Source organism: Scyliorhinus torazame, chromosome 24 (assembly GCF_047496885.1).
Source record: "Scyliorhinus torazame isolate Kashiwa2021f chromosome 24, sScyTor2.1, whole genome shotgun sequence".
Taxonomy (NCBI): Eukaryota; Metazoa; Chordata; class Chondrichthyes; order Carcharhiniformes; family Scyliorhinidae; genus Scyliorhinus; species Scyliorhinus torazame.
In genome coordinates, this window is record NC_092730.1 from 16,278,198 (window position 1) to 16,298,521 (window position 20,324).

General features: G+C 59.0%; 1 protein-coding gene and 1 long non-coding RNA gene across 2 annotated transcripts; both read left to right on the top strand.

Moving 5' to 3' along the window:
* The first annotated feature begins 1,093 nt into the window (after positions 1 to 1,093).
* LOC140399922 (uncharacterized) lies at positions 1,094 to 2,699 on the top strand. Its single transcript, XR_011937921.1, has 3 exons — positions 1,094 to 1,654; positions 2,268 to 2,313; positions 2,418 to 2,699. It is a non-coding gene; the product is annotated as an uncharacterized lncRNA (long non-coding RNA).
* Positions 2,700 to 6,080: 3,381 nt separating this feature from the next.
* LOC140399923 (tetratricopeptide repeat protein 9C-like) lies at positions 6,081 to 20,104 on the top strand. Its single transcript, XM_072489405.1, has 4 exons — positions 6,081 to 6,234; positions 17,862 to 18,105; positions 19,001 to 19,183; positions 19,735 to 20,104. Exons 1-4 carry the CDS (start codon positions 6,223 to 6,225, stop codon positions 19,830 to 19,832), a joined length of 537 nt encoding a protein of 178 aa, XP_072345506.1. The 5' UTR covers positions 6,081 to 6,222; the 3' UTR covers positions 19,833 to 20,104.
* Positions 20,105 to 20,324: the final 220 nt, after the last annotated feature.

A 20,324-nucleotide genomic window follows, 5' to 3' on the forward strand; every position in this document is an offset into this window, starting at 1 on the left:
ATGGGGCGGGGTTATGGGGATGGGGATAGGGCGGGGTTACGGGGATAGGGCGGGGTTATGGGGATGGGGCGGGGTTACGGGGATAGGGCGGGGTTATGGGGATGGGGCGGGGTTATGGGGATAGGGCGGGGTTATGGGGATAGGGCGGGGTTATGGGGATGGGGCGGGGTTATGGGGATGGGGCGGGGTTACGGGGATAGGGCGGGGTTACGGGGATAGGGCGGGGTTATGGGGATAGGGCGGGGTTATGGGGATGGGGCGGGGTTACGGGGATAGGGCGGGGTTATGGGGATGGGGCGGGGTTACAGGGATAGGGCGGGGTTATGGGGCGGGGTTACGGGGATAGGGCGGGGTTATGAGGATGGGGCGGGGTTATGGGGATGGGGCGGGGTTACGGGGATAGGGCGGGGTTACGGGGATAGGGCGGGGTTATGGGGATAGAGCGGGGTTATGGGGATGGGGCGGGGTTATGGGGATAGAGCGGGGTTATGGGGATGGGGCGGGGTTATGGGGATAGGGCGGGGTTACGGGGATAGGGCGGGGTTATGGGGATAGAGCGGGGTTACGGGGATGGGGCGGGGTTATGGGGATAGGGCGGGGTTATGGGGATAGAGCGGGGTTATGGGGATGGGGCGGGGTTATGGGGATAGGGCGGGGTTATGGGGATGGGGCGGGGTTATGGGGATAGAGCGGGGTTATGGGGATGGGGCGGGGTTATGGGGATAGGGCGGGGTTATGGGGATGGGGCGGGGTTATGGGGATAGAGCGGGGTTATGGGGATGGGGCGGGGTTATGGGGATAGGGCGGGGTTACGGGGATAGGGCGGGGTTATGGGGATAGAGCGGGGTTATGGGGATGGGGCGGGGTTATGGGGATAGAGCGGGGTTATGGGGATGGGGCGGGGTTATGGGGATAGAGCGGGGTTATGGGGATGGGGCGGGGTTATGGGCGGGGTTACGGGGATAGGGCGGGGTTATGGGGCGGGGTTATGGGGATGGGGCGGGGTTACGGGGATGGGGCGGGGTTACGGGGATAGGGCGGGGTTATGGGGATGGGGCGGGGTTACGGGGATAGGGCAGCGGAGCGAGTCTTGGCGGGGCTCTCTCAAGAGGTTCCGTGCAGACTCAATGGCCGAATGGCCTCCTCCTGCACTGTTGGGGATTCTGCGGATGAAAGCGGGAACAGGCTGTTGAGTTGGATGATCCGCCATAATCGTAATGAGTGGGAGGTGGTTGGTGGCAGGCAGCAGACTCGAAGGGCTGGATGGCGGCCTTCAAACAAGGGACTACAACACCCAGAACCCTCGGCAACGGGGACGTCAGCGCACCGGAGCGTAATGACGCAACGAAGGAGGAGCGCGCTCCTATGCGGCGTGACGTCGGGTTTCGCGCTCTCCTGGGCGATGACGTCATCTGTAGAACAAGCCCCGCCACCTCTCCCTCCGCCTGGGGATTTTGCAAATGGCGGCGGCGGCGGCGGGAAGTTCGAGCGGCCCCGGGGAGGCGGAGTCGGCGTGCGGCGCCAGCGGCCTGCTGACCGGACTGCCCCCCGGGCACAGCCAGGCGGCCGTGCTGGCCTCGGCCCTGCAGCAGCTGACCTCGCTCGCCCGCGCCCTCACCCGCAACCTGCGGCACATGAACAGCGGCCTGGAGAGGTGCTCATTAGCGGCCCGGAATATTCAGCAGCCACGATTTGCATATTCATAAGGCTGTGCGCCTGCGCTACCGTCATCTGCTGTGCGCCCAGCGACCGGAAACCGGTGTGCGCCTGCGCTGCTACCATAATCCGGTCTGCGCCTGCGCCGAATTACCGTAAACCGGTGTGCGCCTGTGCTGCGACCATAATCCGCCGTGCGCCTGCGCCGAATTACCGTAAACTGGTGTGCGCCTGCGCGACCGTAATCCGCTGTACCGTAAAGCGCCGACTGGAAACCTCGCAGCTGAGCGCCCCCTGGCGGCCGGGATGGCTCATTGCTCCTGGCACCAGCAGCTGGCACCCTCTTCACTCCTGCCTTTTTTTGGGGGGGGGGGTTGTTTTCTGTAATGTGCCATTAAAAGGGGGCGGCTTAGCCAGGACCCCCTCGTCCGCCCACCCCCTCCCAGTGAAACCGTGCGGAAAGCACCCTGCAGTGCCCCACGCAGTCGAATAGCTGCCACCCACCCAAGGTTACACCACCAAATGGAGTCAGGGCGGCGGGCGAGGCAGAGCTGGGGACGCCTTGCCGTTGGACGCAGAACGTGACCCTGTGTGTTTTTTTCTCCCCGCAGGGCCCTGTTGGACAAGGAGGCGATCGACGAACTGGAGGCGATGCTGGTACTGTGCCGAACTGGATGATATTTTACACCGTTTGCAGGGCGGTCGGGGGCCCTTTTAGCTTCTGCCCGCACTAACCGCTGATATCTCCCCTTTCTTTCCAGAATCGATTCATGAGCGGACAGGGCCGAGCATTATCTAAGCCCTGAATGCTCAGGGGGCACCTTCCGCTCATTTCCTCACCAGCGCCCACCGGGGGTAAGGGCCGTCTGGTCGTATTCCTCCTCCGATGTCAACGTTTACCCCTCTGAAAAGAGCCACGGGTGACAAGAACCCTGATCTCGCAGGCAAAGACTTTCCTGAACCATTCCGGGCGTTGCTCTGTGTATAAACTCTCCTTTGTATGATCTATTGCACTCTGTAAATAAACACTGCCGTTCTGTGGACCCACTGAGACTGTGATAAATTAGTTTGATTAATCTGCTGACTGGATTGGAAACATGCCCCTGTAGCGCCTTGGTTAGACCGCACCCGGAGTACTGTGAACAGATTTGGGCCCCTCACCGTAGGTAGGCAGGATATTATTGCCCTAGAGGGAGTGGAACCGAGATTCACCAGACTTGTTCCCGGGGATGGTGGGACCTGCTTCACCAAGAGAGATTGGGGCAAACAGGGCCCGCATTCTCCAGAGTTTTGCAGAATGACCCCATTGAGTCCGACAAAACACTTCAAGGAATGAAATGAAATGAAAAATGAAATGAAAATCACTTATTGTCACAAGTAGGCTTCAATGAAGTTACTGTGAAAAGCCCCTAGTCGCCACATTACGGCGCCTGTTCGGGGAGGCTGTTACGGGAATTGAACCGTGCTGCTGGCCTGCCTTGGTCTGCTTTAAAAGCCAGCTCTTTAGCCCTGTGCTAAACCAGCCCCTGAATGGACAGAGGTGGATGTTCCAGGCCAAATCCTCCAGGACAGGCCGGGAGCCTCCAGGATATGAAGATCAATCTCCCGGGATTGGGAGGTCTCCAGGGGCTGGTTTAGCACACTGGGCTAAATCGCTGGCTTTGAAAGCAGACCAAGGCAGACTCGATGGGCTGAATGGCCGACATTCGTACCCCCACCTGTTCTGAGCTGTACAGAGCAACAGGACCCCCAGCAGTGAACTCCGACCTCTGCCAAAGTAGTGGGTTGTGTGTCAGGGTTACAGGGATAGGGCGGACCTCCAGGTCTAGGACACAAAGGCTGAGCGTTAGCCCAAGTGCAGAAATGTGGGCGCCGCTACTCGAAGTCGAGCAGCCTGCCAACACTTGGGCTCAGGATCATATTTGAAAGGAGGGCGAGGAAGCGTAGAGGTCTCCAATACAGGAGCAGGCTCCTGGACCATGATATCTGTGCTGGCTGGAACAATCCACTCACTATCTCTCTCCCCTTCCCCCTTTCTGTCCATCGCTCTTTCGCACCTTAGTCTAGCTTTCCCTTAAATATATGAGGCAGTCTTTCCCCGGTTACCCACTCAAAACCCTTCCTTCCTCAATCTGTTGTGAATGTCTTGCCGTTAGAATTGCTGCCTCGCGGCGCCGAGGTCCCAGGTTCGATCCCGGCTCTGGGTCACTGTCCGTGTGGAGTTTACACGTTCTCCCCGTGTCTGCGTGGGTTTCGTCCCCCACACAACCCAAAGATGTGCCGGGGAGGTGGATTGGCCGCGCTAAATTGCCCCTCAATTGGAAAAAAATGAATTGGGTACTCTAAATTTATATTAAACAAAGTAAATGTCTCCACGCATGATCGCATTTGCGAGGGAACATTTCTATCTAAATTGTCACGCTGCAGTGACACTGTCCCGCCAGACGAGGAGCTGTAGCGCCATCACCCATATGCGGGAGAAATTGCGGCTCCATCGATTGCCCAATCAGGCAAGTGGGCCCGATGGATAAATCATAAAAGCAACTAGAGCGTGTGATTTGTTTTCTAAAACGGGGACGGAATTTCACTGCTTCCCCCTTCACCCCCTCAGCTCCAATCTATCGACCCAACATGAAGTCCCCCATCCTGGGATCCATTCTCGCGATTCTTTGCCCGCACTCTCTCTCTAAAGACTGGTCTGGGTTCTGGGGTGGCACCTGTTTGGCCTCACCAGGATCTCGGGTTCGATTCCGGCCTCGGGTCACTGTCTGTGTGGAGTCTGCACGTTCTCCCCGTGTCTGCGTGGGTTTCCTCCGGGCGCTCCGGTTTCCTCCCACAGTCCAAAGATGTGCAGGTTGGGTGGATTGGCCGCGCTAAATTGCCCCTTAGTGTCCAAAGATGTGCAGGTTAGGTGGATTGGCCGCGCTAAATTGCCCCTTAGTGTCCAAAGATGTACAGGTTAGGTGGATTGGCCGTGCTAAATTGTCCATTAGTGTCCAAAGATGTGCAGGTTAGGTGGATTGGCCGTGCTAAATTGCCCCTTAGTGTCCAAAGATGTGCAGGTTAGGTGGATTGGCCGTGCTAAATTGTTCCTTAGTGTCCAAAGATGTGCAGGTTAGGTGGATTGGCCGTGCTAAATTGCCCCTTAGTGCCCAAAGATGTGCAGGTTAGGTGGATTGGCCGTGCTAATTTGTTCCTTAGTGTCCAAAGATGTGCAGGTTGGGTGGATTGGCCGTGCTAAATTGCCCCTTAGTGTCCAAAGATGTGCAGGTTGGGTGGAGTTACGAGGATCGGGCTGGGGAGTGGGACTCGATGGGGTGCTCGTTCAGAGAGTCGGTGCAGACTCGATGGGCTGAATGGCCTCCACTGTAGGAATTCTGTGGATTGAGCACAGCATCGCAGGAGGAATATCAGTGGAGACTCCCGAGATTATGGCGAGGCCAAACAGGTAACATCTTGAGGACCGCTTGCCCCCGAGGCTTGTACTCCACGTGTGAGGAGAGCCGATTAAATCTCAACTATTCGACTATGGAGGCATCGCGGGCTAAGTTATAAAACGCCATTCCTCCTGTTGCGTTTTTTTTTTTTACTGCACCAGGGTCCTTTGACATCAACACTCTTCCACCCCCCCCTCCCCCCGCCAACCCTGGACCCCACTCCACCTGACCCCAGACCCCACTGCCACACCAGAGAACATAGTCCCTCTCCGTCGAACCCTTCACTGGGTTTGAACATCCTGATCGGATCACCCCCCCCCCGTCTAAACGATTGGGGTCCTGCCGCGATGCCTCCGTAGCCGAACAGCCGGGATTCATCAGCCCCGGAGGTACGAGCCTTGGAGGCGCCCACCTGGCCTCCGAACGCGGCCTGCCTGGCCTCGCCCCCTGATCGGAGGGGGTCGCCACTGGTTGTTCCTGCCTCCCCCCGCGCGGTGTCCGGAACCCGGGCTGGGCGGGAAGATGGTGGACCGAGGCTGCGGAGCACACTCCGGGCCCGGCCTCGTACACGGCGCGCAGCGATGCTCGTCCCCACTCCGAGCGTGGCCCTTGTTAAAAACTATTTTTATTCCCCTCTTTCACATTTACTCTCAAATTTACCCCCAACAATAATCAGTAACGAATGTAATGTCAGTCCCCACATCAATCCCCGCAGGGTTCACACACATCTTCTCCCCCCTCAAAGAGACGGTGGAACCCCCGCAGGCACGGGGGAGAATGTGCAAACTCCACACGGACAGCGACCCAGAGCCCGGGATCGAACCCGGGACCCCTGAGGCAGCGGGGCTGACCGGCAGTCCCTCCCTCCCAAGCCCCAGTGCATGGTTTATTTTTTCAGAGCGAGTGACGGGGAGGGGGCCTGCGTCGGAGGAGTGGGGGAGGGGGCAGCGGGGGCTGGGGGTGGGGGGGGGTGGGGGAGGAGTTCGGCACTCCCTCGTCACATGACAGAGGGCCTGCGGTGGGCGGCTCCCTTGAGCGAGCGACTTCACTTCCTGGGGAAGGCGAGGGGCCACCAGGAAGCCGGTCAGGGCTGGCTGGGCAGGGAGCTGCGGAGGGAAGGCCCCGAGCCATGGCAACGCAGGTGAGAGAGGAGAGCAAAGGGGGGGAGGAGGAGGGGGGAGGGCGTTCCCAGGGACTGGGGGGGGGGGGGGAAGAGGCCCCTTTAACAAGCTGAGGGGGGGGGGGGGGGAAGAGAGGCCCCTTTAACAAGCTGAGGGAGGGGGGGGGGGGGGGGGGGTACCAAGTGGTCGGCAAGCAAACCACTGCGGCAACACCCTATCCCGCACCCCACCAAGCTGACCACTTGACGATGCCCAGGTCCACCCTCGGCGCAGCCAAACGTGCCCTGCCCCTGGGTACAGTCACTCTGAATATTAACGGCTCTCCCTGGGTACAGTCACTCTGAATATTAATGTCCCTCCCTGGGTACAGTCACTCTGAATATTAACGTCCCTCCCTGGGTACAGTCACTCTGAATATTAACGGCCCTCCCTGGGTACAGTCACTCTGAATATTAACGTCCCTCCCTGGGTACAGTCACTCTGAATATTAACGGCTCTCCCTGGGTACAGTCACTCTGAATATTAACGTCCCTCCCTGGGTACAGTCACTCTGAATATTAACGTCCCTCCCTGGGTACAGTCACTCTGAATATTAACGTCCCTCCCTGGGTACAGTCACTCTGAATATTAACGGCCCTCCCTGGGTACAGTCACTCTGAATATTAACGTCTCCCTGGGTACAGTCACTCAGAATATTAACGTCCCTCCCTGGGTACAGTCACCCTGAATATTAACGGCCCTCCCTGGGTACAGTCACTCTGAATATTAACGGCCCTCCCTGGGTACAGTCACTCTGAATATTAACGGCCCTCCCTGGGTACAGTTACTCTGAATATTAACGTCCCTCCATGGGTACAGTCACTCTGAATATTAACGCCCTCCCTGGGTACAGTCACTCTGAATATTAACGCCCTCCCTGGGTACAGTCACTCTGAATATTAACGGCCCTCCCTGGGTACAGTCACTCTGAATATTAACGCCCTCCCTGGGTACAGTCACTCTGAATATTAACGCCCTCCCTGGGTACAGTCACTCTGAATATTAACGGCTCTCCCTGGGTACAGTCACTCTGAATATTAACGTCCCTCCCTGGGTACAGTCACTCTGAATATTAACGTCCCTCCCTGGGTACAGTCACTCTGAATATTAACGTCCCTCCCTGGGTACAGTCACTCTGAATATTAACGGCCCTCCCTGGGTACAGTCACCCTGAATATTAACGGCCCTCCCTGGGTACAGTCACTCTGAATATTAACGGCCCTCCCTGGGTACAGTCACTCTGAATATTAACGGCCCTCCCTGGGTACAGTCACTCTGAATATTAACGGCCCTCCCTGGGTACAGTCACTCTGAATATTAACGGCCCTCCCTGGGTACAGTCACCCTGAATATTAACGGCCCTCCCTGGGTACAGTCACTCTGAATATTAACGGCCCTCCCTGGGTACAGTCACTCTGAATATTAACGGCCCTCCCTGGGTACAGTCACTCTGAATATTAACGTCCTCCCTGGGTACAGTCACTCTGAATATTAACGGCCCTCCCTGGGTACAGTCACCCTGAATATTAACGGCCCTCCCTGGGTACAGTCACTCTGAATATTAACGTTCCTCCATGGGTACAGTCACTCTGAATATTAAAGACCCTCCCTGGGTACAGTCACTCTGAATATTAACGTCCCTCCCTGGGTACAGTCACTCTGAATATTAACGTCCCTCCCTGGGTACAGTCACTCTGAATATTAACGTCCTCCCTGGGTACAGTCACTCTGAATATTAACGGCCCTCCCTGGGTACAGTCACTCTGAATATTAACGTCCTCTCTGGGTACTGTCACTCTGAATATTAACGTCCTCCCTGGGTACAGTAACTCTGAATAGTAACGTCCCTCCCTGGGTACAATCACTCTGAATATTAACGTCCTCCCTGGGTACAGTCACTCTGAATATTAACGCCCTCCCTGGGTACAGTCACTCTGAATATTAACGGCCCTCCCTGGGTACAGTCACTCTGAATATTAACGGCCCTCCCTGGGTACAGTCACTCTGAATATTAACGGCCCTCCCTGGGTACAGTCACTCTGAATATTAACGTCCTCCCTGGGTACAGTCACTCTGAATATTAACGCCCTCCCTGGGTACAGTCACTCTGAATATTAACGTTCCTCCCTGGGTACAGTCACTTTGAATATTAACGGCCCTCCCTGGGTACAGTCACTCTGAATATTAACGTCCTCCCTGGGTACAGTCACTCTGAATATTAACGCCCTCCCTGGGTACAGTCACTCTGAATATTAACGGCCTCCCTGGGTACAGTCACTCTGAATATTAACGCCCTCCCTGGGTACAGTCACTCTGAATATTAACGGCCTCCCTGGGTGCAGTCACTCTGAATATTAACGCCCTCCCTGGGTACAGTCACTCTGAATATTAACGTTCCTCCCTGGGTACAGTCACTCTGAATATTAACGGCCCTCCCTGGGTACAGTCACTCTGAATATTAACGTCCTCCCTGGGTACAGTCACTCTGAATATTAACGCCCTCCCTGGGTACAGTCACTCTGAATATTAACGGCCTCCCTGGGTACAGTCACTCTGAATATTAACGCCCTCCCTGGGTACAGTCACTCTGAATATTAACGGCCTCCCTGGGTACAGTCACTCTGAATATTAACGCCCTCCCTGGGTACAGTCACTCTGAATATTAACGTTCCTCCCTGGGTACAGTCACTCTGAATATTAACGTCCTCCCTGGGTACAGTCACTCTGAATATTAACGTCCTCCCTGGGTACAGTCACTCTGAATATTAACGGCCCTCCCTGGGTACAGTCACCCTGAATATTAACGGCCCTCCCTGGGTACAGTCACTCTGAATATTAACGTCCCTCCCTGGGTACAGTCACTCTGAATATTAACGGCCCTCCCTGGGTACAGTCACTCTGAATATTAACGTCCTCTCTGGGTACTGTCACTCTGAATATTAACGTCCTCCCTGGGTACAGTCACTCTGAATAGTAACGTCCCTCCCTGGGTACAATCACTCTGAATATTAACGTCCTCCCTGGGTACAGTCACTCTGAATATTAACGCCCTCCCTGGGTACAGTCACTCTGAATATTAACGGCCCTCCCTGGGTACAGTCACTCTGAATATTAACGGCCCTCCCTGGGTACAGTCACTCTGAATATTAACGGCCCTCCCTGGGTACAGTCACTCTGAATATTAACGTCCTCCCTGGGTACAGTCACTCTGAATATTAACGCCCTCCCTGGGTACAGTCACTCTGAATATTAACGTTCCTCCCTGGGTACAGTCACTCTGAATATTAACGGCCCTCCCTGGGTACAGTCACTCTGAATATTAACGTCCTCCCTGGGTACAGTCACTCTGAATATTAACGCCCTCCCTGGGTACAGTCACTCTGAATATTAACGGCCTCCCTGGGTACAGTCACTCTGAATATTAACGCCCTCCCTGGGTACAGTCACTCTGAATATTAACGGCCTCCCTGGGTGCAGTCACTCTGAATATTAACGCCCTCCCTGGGTACAGTCACTCTGAATATTAACGTTCCTCCCTGGGTACAGTCACTCTGAATATTAACGTCCTCCCTGGGTACAGTCACTCTGAATATTAACGCCCTCCCTGGGTACAGTCACTCTGAATATTAACGGCCTCCCTGGGTACAGTCACTCTGAATATTAACGCCCTCCCTGGGTACAGTCACTCTGAATATTAACGGCCTCCCTGGGTACAGTCACTCTGAATATTAACGCCCTCCCTGGGTACAGTCACTCTGAATATTAACGTTCCTCCCTGGGTACAGTCACTCTGAATATTAATGTCCTCCCTGGGTACAGTCACTCTGAATATTAACGTCCTCCCTGGGTACAGTCACTCTGAATATTAACGGCCCTCCCTGGGTACAGTCACCCTGAATATTAACGGCCCTCCCTGGGTACAGTCACTCTGAATATTAACGTTCCTCCATGGGTACAGTGACTCTGAATATTAACGTCCCTCCCTGGGTACAGTCACTCTGAATATTAACGTCCTCTCTGGGTACTGTCACTCTGAATATTAACGTCCTCCCTGGGTACAGTCACTCTGAATAGTAACGTCCCTCCCTGGGTACAGTCACTCTGAATATTAACGCCCTCCCTGGGTACAGTCACTCTGAATATTAACGGCCCTCCCTGGGTACAGTCACTCTGAATATTAACGTCCCTCCCTGGGGACAGTCACTCTGAATATTAACGTCCTCCCTGGGTACAGTCACTCTGAATATTAACGTCCCTCCCTGGGTACAGTCACTCTGAATATTAACGGCCTCCCTGGGTACAGTCACTCTGAATATTAACGCCCTCCCTGGGTACAGTCACTCTGAATATTAACGTCCCTCCCTGGGTACAGTCACTCTGAATATTAACGTCTCCCTGGGTACAGTCACTCAGAATATTAACGTCCCTCCCTGGGTACAGTCACTCTGAATATTAACGTCCCTCCCTGGGTACAGTCACTCTGAATATTAACGGCTCTCCCTGGGTACAGTCACTCTGAATATTAACGTCCCTCCCTGGGTACAGTCACTCTGAATATTAACGTCTCCCTGGGTACAGTCACTCAGAATATTAACGTCCCTCCCTGGGTACAGTCACTCTGAATATTAACGTCCCTCCCTGGGTACAGTCACTCTGAATATTAACGGCTCTCCCTGGGTACAGTCACTCTGAATATTAACGTCTCCCTGGGTACAGTCACTCAGAATATTAACGTCCCTCCCTGGGTACAGTCACTCTGAATATTAACGTCCCTCCCTGGGTACAGTCACTCTGAATATTAACGGCTCTCCCTGGGTACAGTCACTCTGAATATTAACGGCCCTCCTGGGTACAGTCACTCTGAATATTAACGGCCCTCCCTGGGTACAGTCACTCTGAATATTAACGGCCCTCCCTGGGTACAGTCACTCTGAATATTAACGTCCCTCCATGGGTACAGTCACTCTGAATATTAACGTCCCTCCCTGGGTACAGTCACTCTGAATATTAACGTCTCCCTGGGTACAGTCACTCAGAATATTAACGTCCCTCCCTGGGTACAGTCACTCTGAATATTAACGTCCCTCCCTGGGTACAGTCACTCTGAATATTAACGGCTCTCCCTGGGTACAGTCACTCTGAATATTAACGGCCCTCCTGGGTACAGTCACTCTGAATATTAACGGCCCTCCTGGGTACAGTCACTCTGAATATTAACGGCCCTCCTGGGTTCCAATGATCCATCGACCCCAAATCTCTCCATGTTTCTTGTTAAATGACCTAGCGTTATGGGAATTGGCTCCAAACAGCTCAGATATCCGGAGTTTGCAGCCTATTCCTGAAACGTGCTGGAGATTCCGTCAGTCCCCCACCCCACTCCCGGATCCCCCTTCGTACAGAACCCCGCCACCTGCAAGTTCCCCCCTCCGAGCCGCTCGCCATCCCGACTCGGAAATATATCGGCCGTTCCTTCGCTGTGGCTGGGCTCAAAATACTGGAACTCCCTCCCTAACAGCACTGTGGGTGTACCTACACCACACGGGACTGCGGCGGGTTCTTCAAGATGGCGGCTCATCCACCACCCTCTCAAGGGGCAATTCGGGATGGGGAATACATACTGGGCCTAGAGCCGGCGACACCCACATCCCCGGAGTGAATTAATACATCTACTGCGGCGTTTCCTAAACAGAATCCTCAGCTGGTTCTCCCGCTGAATCAGAATGATGGACAGTCACTGAACCCTCAGCCAGAGGCAAGTGGGGGAGAGCCAGAGGCCTGTGGGGGAGGGCCAGGGGCCAGTGGGGGAGAGCCAGGGGCCAGTGGGGGAGAGCCAGGGGCCAGTGGGGGAGAGCCAGGGGCCAGTGGGGGAGAGCCAGGGGCCAGTGGGGGAGAGCCAGGGGCCAGTGGGGGAGAGCCAGGGGCCAGTGGGGGAGAGCCAGGGGCCAGTGGGGGAGAGCCAGGGGCCAGTGGGGGAGAGCCAGGGGCCAGTGGGGGAGAGCCAGGGGCCAGTGGGGGAGAGCCAGGGGCCAGTGGGGGAGAGCCAGGGGCCAGTGGGGGAGAGCCAGGGGCCAGTGGGGGAGAGCCAGGGGCCAGTGGGGGAGAGCCAGGGGCCAGTGGGGGAGAGCCAGGGGCCAGTGGGGGAGAGCCAGGGGCCAGTGGGGGAGAGCCAGGGGCCAGTGGGGGAGAGCCAGGGGCCAGTGGGGGAGAGCCAGGGGCCAGTGGGGGAGAGCCAGGGGCCAGTGGGGGAGAGCCAGGGACCAGTGGGGGGGGGGGGGGAAGAGAGCCAGAGGCCAGTGGGGGGGGGGAAGAGAGCCAGAGGCCAGTGGGGGGGGGGGAAGAGAGCCAGAGGCCAGTGGGGGGGGGGGAAGAGAGCCAGAGGCCAGTGGGGGGGGGGGGAGAGCCAGAGGCCAGTGAGGGGAGAGCCAGAGGCCAGTGAGGGGAGAGCCAGAGGCCAGTGAGGGGAGAGCCAGAGGCCAGTGAGGGGAGAGCCAGAGGCCAGTGAGGGGAGAGCCAGAGGCCAGTGAGGGGAGAGCCAGAGGCCAGTGAGGGGAGAGCCAGAGGCCAGTGAGGGGAGAGCCAGAGGCCAGTGAGGGGAGAGCCAGAGGCCAGTGAGGGGAGAGCCAGAGGCCAGTGAGGGGAGAGCCAGAGGCCAGTGAGGGGAGAGCCAGAGGCCAGTGAGGGGAGAGCCAGAGGCCAGTGAGGGGAGAGCCAGAGGCCAGTGAGGGGAGAGCCAGAGGCCAGTGAGGGGAGAGCCAGAGGCCAGTGAGGGGAGAGCCAGAGGCCAGTGAGGGGAGAGCCAGAGGCCAGTGAGGGGAGAGCCAGAGGCCAGTGAGGGGAGAGCCAGAGGCCAGTGAGGGGAGAGCCAGAGGCCAGTGAGGGGAGAGCCAGAGGCCAGTGAGGGGAGAGCCAGAGGCCAGTGAGGGGAGAGCCAGAGGCCAGTGAGGGGAGAGCCAGAGGCCAGTGAGGGGAGAGCCAGAGGCCAGTGAGGGGAGAGCCAGAGGCCAGTGAGGGGAGAGCCAGAGGCCAGTGAGGGGAGAGCCAGAGGCCAGTGAGGGAGAGCCAGAGGCCAGTGAGGGAGAGCCAGAGGCCACTGGGCGAGAGGTGCCAGAGGCCAGTGAGGGAGAGCCAGAGGCCAGTGGGGGAGAGCCAGAGGCCAGTGGGGGAGAGCCAGAGGCCAGTGGGGGAGAGCCAGAGGCCAGTGGGGGAGAGCCAGGGGCCAGTGGGGGAGAGCCAGAGGCCAGTGGGGGAGAGCCAGAGGCCAGTGGGGGAGAGCCAGAGGCCAGTGGGGGAGAGCCAGGGGCCAGTGGGGAAGAGCCAGGGGCCAGTGGGGGAGAGCCAGGGGCCAGTGGGGGAGAGCCAGGGGCCAGTGGGGGAGAGCCAGGGGCCAGTGGGGGAGAGCCAGGGGCCAGTGGGGGAGAGCCAGGGGCCAGTGGGGGAGAGCCAGGGGCCAGTGGGGGGGGGGGGGGGAGAGCCAGAGGCCAGTGGGGGGGGGAGAGCCAGAGGCCAGTGGGGGGGGGGGGGAGCCAGAGGCCATTGGGGGGGGAGAGCCAGAGGCCAGTGAGGGGAGAGCCAGAGGCCAGTGAGGGGAGAGCCAGAGGCCAGTGAGGGGAGAGCCAGAGGCCAGTGAGGGAGAGCCAGAGGCCACTGGGCGAGAGGTGCCAGGGGCCAGTGGGGGAGAGCCAGAGGCCAGTGGGGGAGAGCCAGAGGCCAGTGGGGGAGAGCCAGAGGCCAGTGGGGGAGAGCCAGAGGCCAGTGGGGGAGAGCCAGAGGCCAGTGGGGGAGAGCCAGAGGCCAGTGGGGGAGAGCCAGAGGCCAGTGGGGGAGAGCCAGAGGCCAGTGGGGGAGAGCCAGAGGCCAGTGGGGGAGAGCCAGAGGCCAGTGAGGGGAGAGCCAGAGGCCAGTGAGGGGAGAGCCAGAGGCCAGTGAGGGGAGAGCCAGAGGCCAGTGAGGGGAGAGCCAGAGGCCAGTGAGGGAGAGCCAGAGGCCACTGGGCGAGAGGTGCCAGGGGCCAGTGGGGGAGAGCCAGAGGCCAGTGAGGGAGAGCCAGAGGCCACTGGGCGAGAGGTGCCAGGGGCCAGTGGGGGAGAGCCAGAGGCCAGTGGGGGAGAGCCAGAGGCCAGTGGGGGAGAGCCAGAGGCCAGTGGGGGAGAGCCAGAGGCCAGTGGGGGAGAGCCAGAGGCCAGTGGGGGAGAGCCAGAGGCCAGTGGGGGAGAGCCAGAGGCCAGTGGGGGAGAGCCAGAGGCCAGTGGGGGAGAGCCAGAGGCCAGTGGGGGAGAGCCAGAGGCCAGTGAGGGGAGAGCCAGAGGCCAGTGAGGGGAGAGCCAGAGGCCAGTGAGGGGAGAGCCAGAGGCCAGTGAGGGGAGAGCCAGAGGCCAGTGAGGGAGAGCCAGAGGCCACTGGGCGAGAGGTGCCAGGGGCCAGTGGGGGAGAGCCAGAGGCCAGTGGGGGAGAGCCAGAGGCCAGTGGGGGAGAGCCAGAGGCCAGTGGGGGAGAGCCAGGGGCCAGTGGGGGAGAGCCAGAGGCCAGTGGGGGAGAGCCAGAGGCCAGTGGGGGAGAGCCAGAGGCCAGTGGGGGAGAGCCAGAGGCCAGTGGGGGAGAGCCAGAGGCCAGTGGGGGAGAGCCAGAGGCCAGTGGGGGAGAGCCAGAGGCCAGTGGGGGAGAGCCAGAGGCCAGTGGGGGAGAGCCAGAGGCCAGTGGGGGAGAGCCAGAGGCCAGTGGGGGAGAGCCAGAGGCCAGTGGGGGAGAGCCAGAGGCCAGTGGGGGAGAGCCAGAGGCCACTGGGCGAGAGGTGCCAGAGGCCAGTGAGGGAGAGCCAGAGGCCAGTGGGGGAGAGCCAGAGGCCAGTGGGGGAGAGCCAGAGGCCAGTGGGGGAGAGCCAGAGGCCAGTGGGGGAGAGCCAGAGGCCAGTGGGGGAGAGCCAGAGGCCAGTGGGGGAGAGCCAGAGGCCAGTGGGGGAGAGCCAGAGGCCAGTGGGGGAGAGCCAGAGGCCAGTGGGGGAGAGCCAGAGGCCAGTGGGGGAGAGCCAGAGGCCAGTGGGGGAGAGCCAGAGGCCAGTGGGGGAGAGCCAGAGGCCAGTGGGGGAGAGCCAGAGGCCAGTGGGGGAGAGCCAGAGGGGGAGAGCCAGAGGCCAGTGGGGGAGAACCAGAGGCCAGTGGGGGAGAGCCAGAGGCCAGTGGGGGAGAGCCAGAGGCCAGTGGGGGAGAGCCAGAGGCCAGTGAGGGAGGACAAGAGGCCAGTGGGGGAGAGCCAGAGGCCAGTGGGGGAGAGCCAGAGGCCAGTGGGGGAGAGCCAGAGGCCAGTGGGGGAGAGCCAGAGGCCAGTGGGGGAGAGCCAGAGGGGGAGAGCCAGAGGCCAGTGGGGGAGAACCAGAGGCCAGTGGGGGAGAACCAGAGGCCAGTGGGGGAGAGCCAGAGGCCAGTGGGGGAGAGCCAGAGGCCAGTGGGGGAGAGCCAGAGGCCAGTGGGGGAGAGCCAGAGGCCAGTGGGGGAGAGCCAGAGGCCAGTGGGGGAGAGCCAGAGGCCAGTGGGGGAGAGCCAGAGGCCAGTGGGGGAGAGCCAGAGGCCAGTGGGGGAGAACCAGAGGCCAGTGGGGGAGAGCCAGAGGCCAGTGGGGGAGAGCCAGAGGCCAGTGGGGGAGAGCCAGAGGCCAGTGGGGGAGGACAAGAGGCCAGTGGGGGAGAGACAGAGGGGGAGAGGCTTCATCCAGTGGGAGGGAACAGAGCAAAGCCCAAAAGCGTTTTTTTTTAGGGGGTACTTTAACGGAGTTCCTGGGGGTGAAGAAGGGGCCTGGTGTCCTGCGACACACAGCACCAAGGAGCCAGAGGGCCCAACCCTGGGCCTTCGCCCGTCAAATGCAGAAGTTGCTCAGCTCTCCCCGTGGGAGTTTCCTGTGCACAAAATGGCTGCCACCTCTGTCAACAGTGACTGAACAGTAATGGATGAGCGAGTGAGTGAAACGTTCCAACGGTAGGTGTACCCACAGTGCTGGTAGGGAGGAAGTTCCGGGATTCTGACCTCAGCCACAGTGAAGGAACGGCCGATATATTTCCGAGTCGGGATGGCGAGCGGCTCATTCACGCTCTGGTGTCCCTGGAGAGAGAGAGAGCAAGCGGTGTCCACGGCAACCATCAAGGCCTACCATGCCCGGTGGGCACCGCTTGGTCGGATCAGCCTTAAATCACATTTTAAAGTTCCATTTTGTGTTTGGTTTTCCCTTTAAGGGGCCGCCCCTTTTAATTTGTCCCTCAATTCAGTTTCGTTTGACTGGACACCAAATAGTTCGGAGAGGCCTCCTAATCGGAGGAGACCTTGAACTGTGGGCGCGTCTGTCCTCTCTGGTGGGTGGGGGGGGGGGGGTGTGTGTGGGCAAGGGGGTTACCCGTCAACTCCGTGTCACTATCACATAGCTGTTCATGGAATCATAGAATTTACAGTGCAGGAGGAGGCCATTCGGCCCATTGAGCCTGCACCGGCCCTTGGAAAGAGCACCCTACCCAAGGTCAACACCTCCACCCTGTTCCCATAACCCCACCCAACACTGAGGGCAATTTATCGCGGCCAATCCACCCTAACCTGCACATCTTTGGACTGTGGGAGGAAACCGGAGCCCCCGGAGGAAACCCACGCACACACGGGGGAGGACGTGCAGACTCCGCACAGACAGTCACCCGTGTCGTGTTATGTACTCTGGGCTAACACAGGCTGCAACTGGGTGCAGCTTTAACCAAAAGATACTCCAGACCTCGAAGTTAGTCCAATCTGATTTATTGAGCCAGCAGCACAGTTAGCACAGTTCTCTAGGAGTTCGACTCTCTGCTAACCTAAGTGTGGTTACTCTGCCTGACTGAACCAGACTAGCTCTTAGCCAGGTGCTGGAGGTGTGATACTGTACATACACCCTGACTCACTCTGTAGATGTTCATCAGTGGAAAGAGGCGGGGTGTGAGTGCCTCGTGCCTTTTATAGTGAGATCCCACCCCGGAGTGTCCTGCCCGCTCATTGGTCATGTCCTGTTCTCTGTGTCCATTAGCTGCCTGTCTGTATATCATTATCTACATAACATGACAACCCGAGGCCGGAATTGAACCCGGGTCCCTGGAGCGGTGAAGCAGCAGTGCTAACCACTGTGCTGCCGTGCTGTTCCGTGGGGTTCGGCTGCGCGCATTTTGGTGTTTGCAGCGTTCTGATGGAAGCGGCGCTCAGATGAAAGGACCCCATTGGCTGTTAAATGGGCGACTGGAAAAGGGAGGGCCACGAGGCCTAGAAGGTCGCTATTGGAATGCAAAAAGCCTCCTATTCCCTATTGGGGGTGGGCGGCGGGCTAACAGTCTTAGCGTGAGGGGTAGTGAGGAGAGCTGAGGGGGGGGGGGAAATCAGAGCCGATCGCTCTCCCTTGGGCGCGTTGGCGAACGGGAAGCTGCGCTGTGACGGCCCCCACAGTCGATCGACCATGCGTTGGGATCGGTGTCCCCAGTAAAGTATCAGGAGCTGACGGGGGTGGGATCCTTTACAGTGGGAGGGGGAGGGGGGATGGCACGGGAGGAGAGTGCTTCTGAAATTTCCTACACCAATCCCCTTACCCTCCCGTCTTTTGTACCCCCCCCCCCAAGAACCAGGTGGACATTCGGATTCAGCAGGCTGTGCAGTACAAGGCGGAGGGGAATCAGCGCTACAAGCAGAAGAGGCTGCGCGAGGCCATCAGCAGGTACCACTGGGCCCTCATGCACCTGCGAGGCCTGGACCCCAGCGAGCCCAGCCCCCTGGAGGCCTTCGGCGAGGAGAAGGCCGAACTCAGCCCCCAGCAGGCCGAACTGCTGCAAAGCACCGAGTGCGACTGTTACAACAACTTGGCAGGTACCCGTGAGGCTCTTCCTACCCCCCCCCCCCCTCGGTCCAACTCCGAATCCTGAGGCAACATCGGCCCGGGCGTTCTCAAAATGGCCCCGGGGGGCCTGTCCCGCTCCATGAAGAGCTCAACTCGCAAAAGGGCTCCAGCAGCTGCCCAATGGCCTCTGGCAGGTTAGGTGGGCAGGCCACACTAAATTTCCTCTCAAGTGTCCAAAGGTTAGGCGGGGTTCCGGGACTGGGGCCTAGGTTAGGCTCTTTCGGAGGGTCAGGGCGCACTCGACGGGCCAAATGCCCTCGTTCTGCACTGTCGGAATTCTATTCTTTCAGTTGGCGTGGGCGTGGCATTTATCTCCCATCCCGAATTGCCCCCTCGAGAAGGTGGCGGGTGAGCCGCCATCTTGAACCCGCCGCAGCCCCGTGTGGTGGAGGTACACCCGCCGTGCAGTTAGGGAGGGAGTCCCCAGGATTTTGACCCCAGCCACAGCGAAGGAACGGCCGATATATTTCCGAGTGGGGTGGCGAGCGGCTCGGGGGGGGGGGGGGGGGGGGGGGGGGGGGAGACTTGCAGGCGGTGGTGTTCCCCGTGCGTCTGCTGCTGCCCTCGTCCGTCTAGACGGTAGAGGTGGCGGGTTCGGAAGGTGCTGTCGAAGGAGCGAGTGGCTGCGGCGCGTCTTGTAGACGGTGCGCACGGCTGCCGCTGTGCGTCGGGGGGGGGGGGGGGGGGAGTGAATGTTTGCGGTTAGCGTGTCGATCGAGCGGGGCTGCTTTGTCCTGGATGGTGTCGGGCTTCTCGAGTGTCGTTGGGAGCCGTGCTCATCCAGGCGAGTGGTGGTCGGGGAGCGCTTACGTGGGCAAGATTTTGACCGCTGTCTGTGTTTCTCCCCCCCCCCCCCCTCGACAGCATGCCTCCTCCTCTCTGAAAAAGTGAACTACGAGAGGGTGCGGGATTACTGCCTGAAGGTATTAGCCAGGCAAGCTTCCAACACTAAGGCCCTGTATCGCGTGGGAGTCGCACTCTACAACATTGGTGATTACGACCAAGCTCTGCACTACCTCTCGGAGGCAGCGAAGCTGTGTCCAGACGGTAAGCAGGAGAGAGGGTGGGCGGGGGTCGCCATCGTCGGTTCAGTGAGGCCATTCAGCCCCTCTCGGTCCGCCTCAGTGCGTATCCATCTCTCTCAACTCTGGGGGTGGGGGGTCACGGTGTGGGAACCCCCCTTCGAGACGCTCAGACCGGCGCACAGAGAGGGGGGTGGGGGGGGCGGGGGGATAAAAGGGGGTTCTCCCTGGTGTCCGGGAGGCCCAATATTCGGCCTTCAATCGGCAGCACTTTTTTTTTTTGGGGTAAGAAGGCAAGGGAAACCCGGGTCGAGACGGGCCATTCTCGCGTTGGTGTTTGTGGGATCTTACCATGCACAAATTGGCGGTTCCTGGAAGCCCCACCCCCTCCCGGAAGCCGTGCGCCCCCTCCGGTGGGTGGCGTTCTTCAGCGGGGTACCCGTGGAAACATGCCGGGGGGGGGGGGGCGCTTCGGTCCGGGTTGTGATGCCACACTTGGCCAAATAGCGCACCTCCGAGATTAAGCGCAATGATGACGAGATTGCTTCTTTGTTTCCCTCCTCCCCTCCTCGACAGATCCTCACGTGAAGAGATACCTTCAAGAAACAGGGCGGCGCCTGTGCCAGTACCACCAGAAGGAGAGGATGATGTACAAGGGGATGTTTGCCAAGTGACCAGCCGGACGCTCGGAAAGGGACTGCGCCGTGCTCCGAGGCATCGTTTCCCACCTGTTGGACGTTACACCCCCCCTCCCAGCAGACAGAGAGAGAGAGAGACTGGGACTCATTTCCCCGTCTGTTTAGAAGTCAACGCGGAGAGGCTCCCTCCGTTGGAGTCTTACTGCCGAAGGACGAGCCCGTGATCTTATTTAACCCGGGTGCGAGATTTTCTTTTCCTCGGCTTCCCCCAAACGTTAAAAGCTTCCCGGCTGACTTTGTGTTTTCTAGCTTGCGTGATGCCTGAATCTCTTTCGCTTCGGAGGGAGGGAGGGTGTGCGTTTATCGTGAGACCCACGCAGACGCGGGGAGAAGGTGCAAACCCCGCGTGGACAGTGACCCCGGGGGCCGGGATCGAACCCGGGCCCTCGGCGCCGTGAGGCTCTGACCGTCAAAAGATATTTACTCCACACACAGAAAGAGTAGGGAAAAGTCAAACACCTTTAATGG

Excerpts from the sequence above, each read along its gene's own strand:
- LOC140399923 (XM_072489405.1), top strand. Across the intron at positions 18,106-19,000 it reads CTGTTACAACAACTTGGCAG|CATGCCTCCTCCTCTCTGAA; the intron begins GTACCCGTGAGG and ends CCCCCTCGACAG. Across the intron at positions 19,184-19,734 it reads AGCGAAGCTGTGTCCAGACG|ATCCTCACGTGAAGAGATAC; the intron begins GTAAGCAGGAGA and ends CCTCCTCGACAG.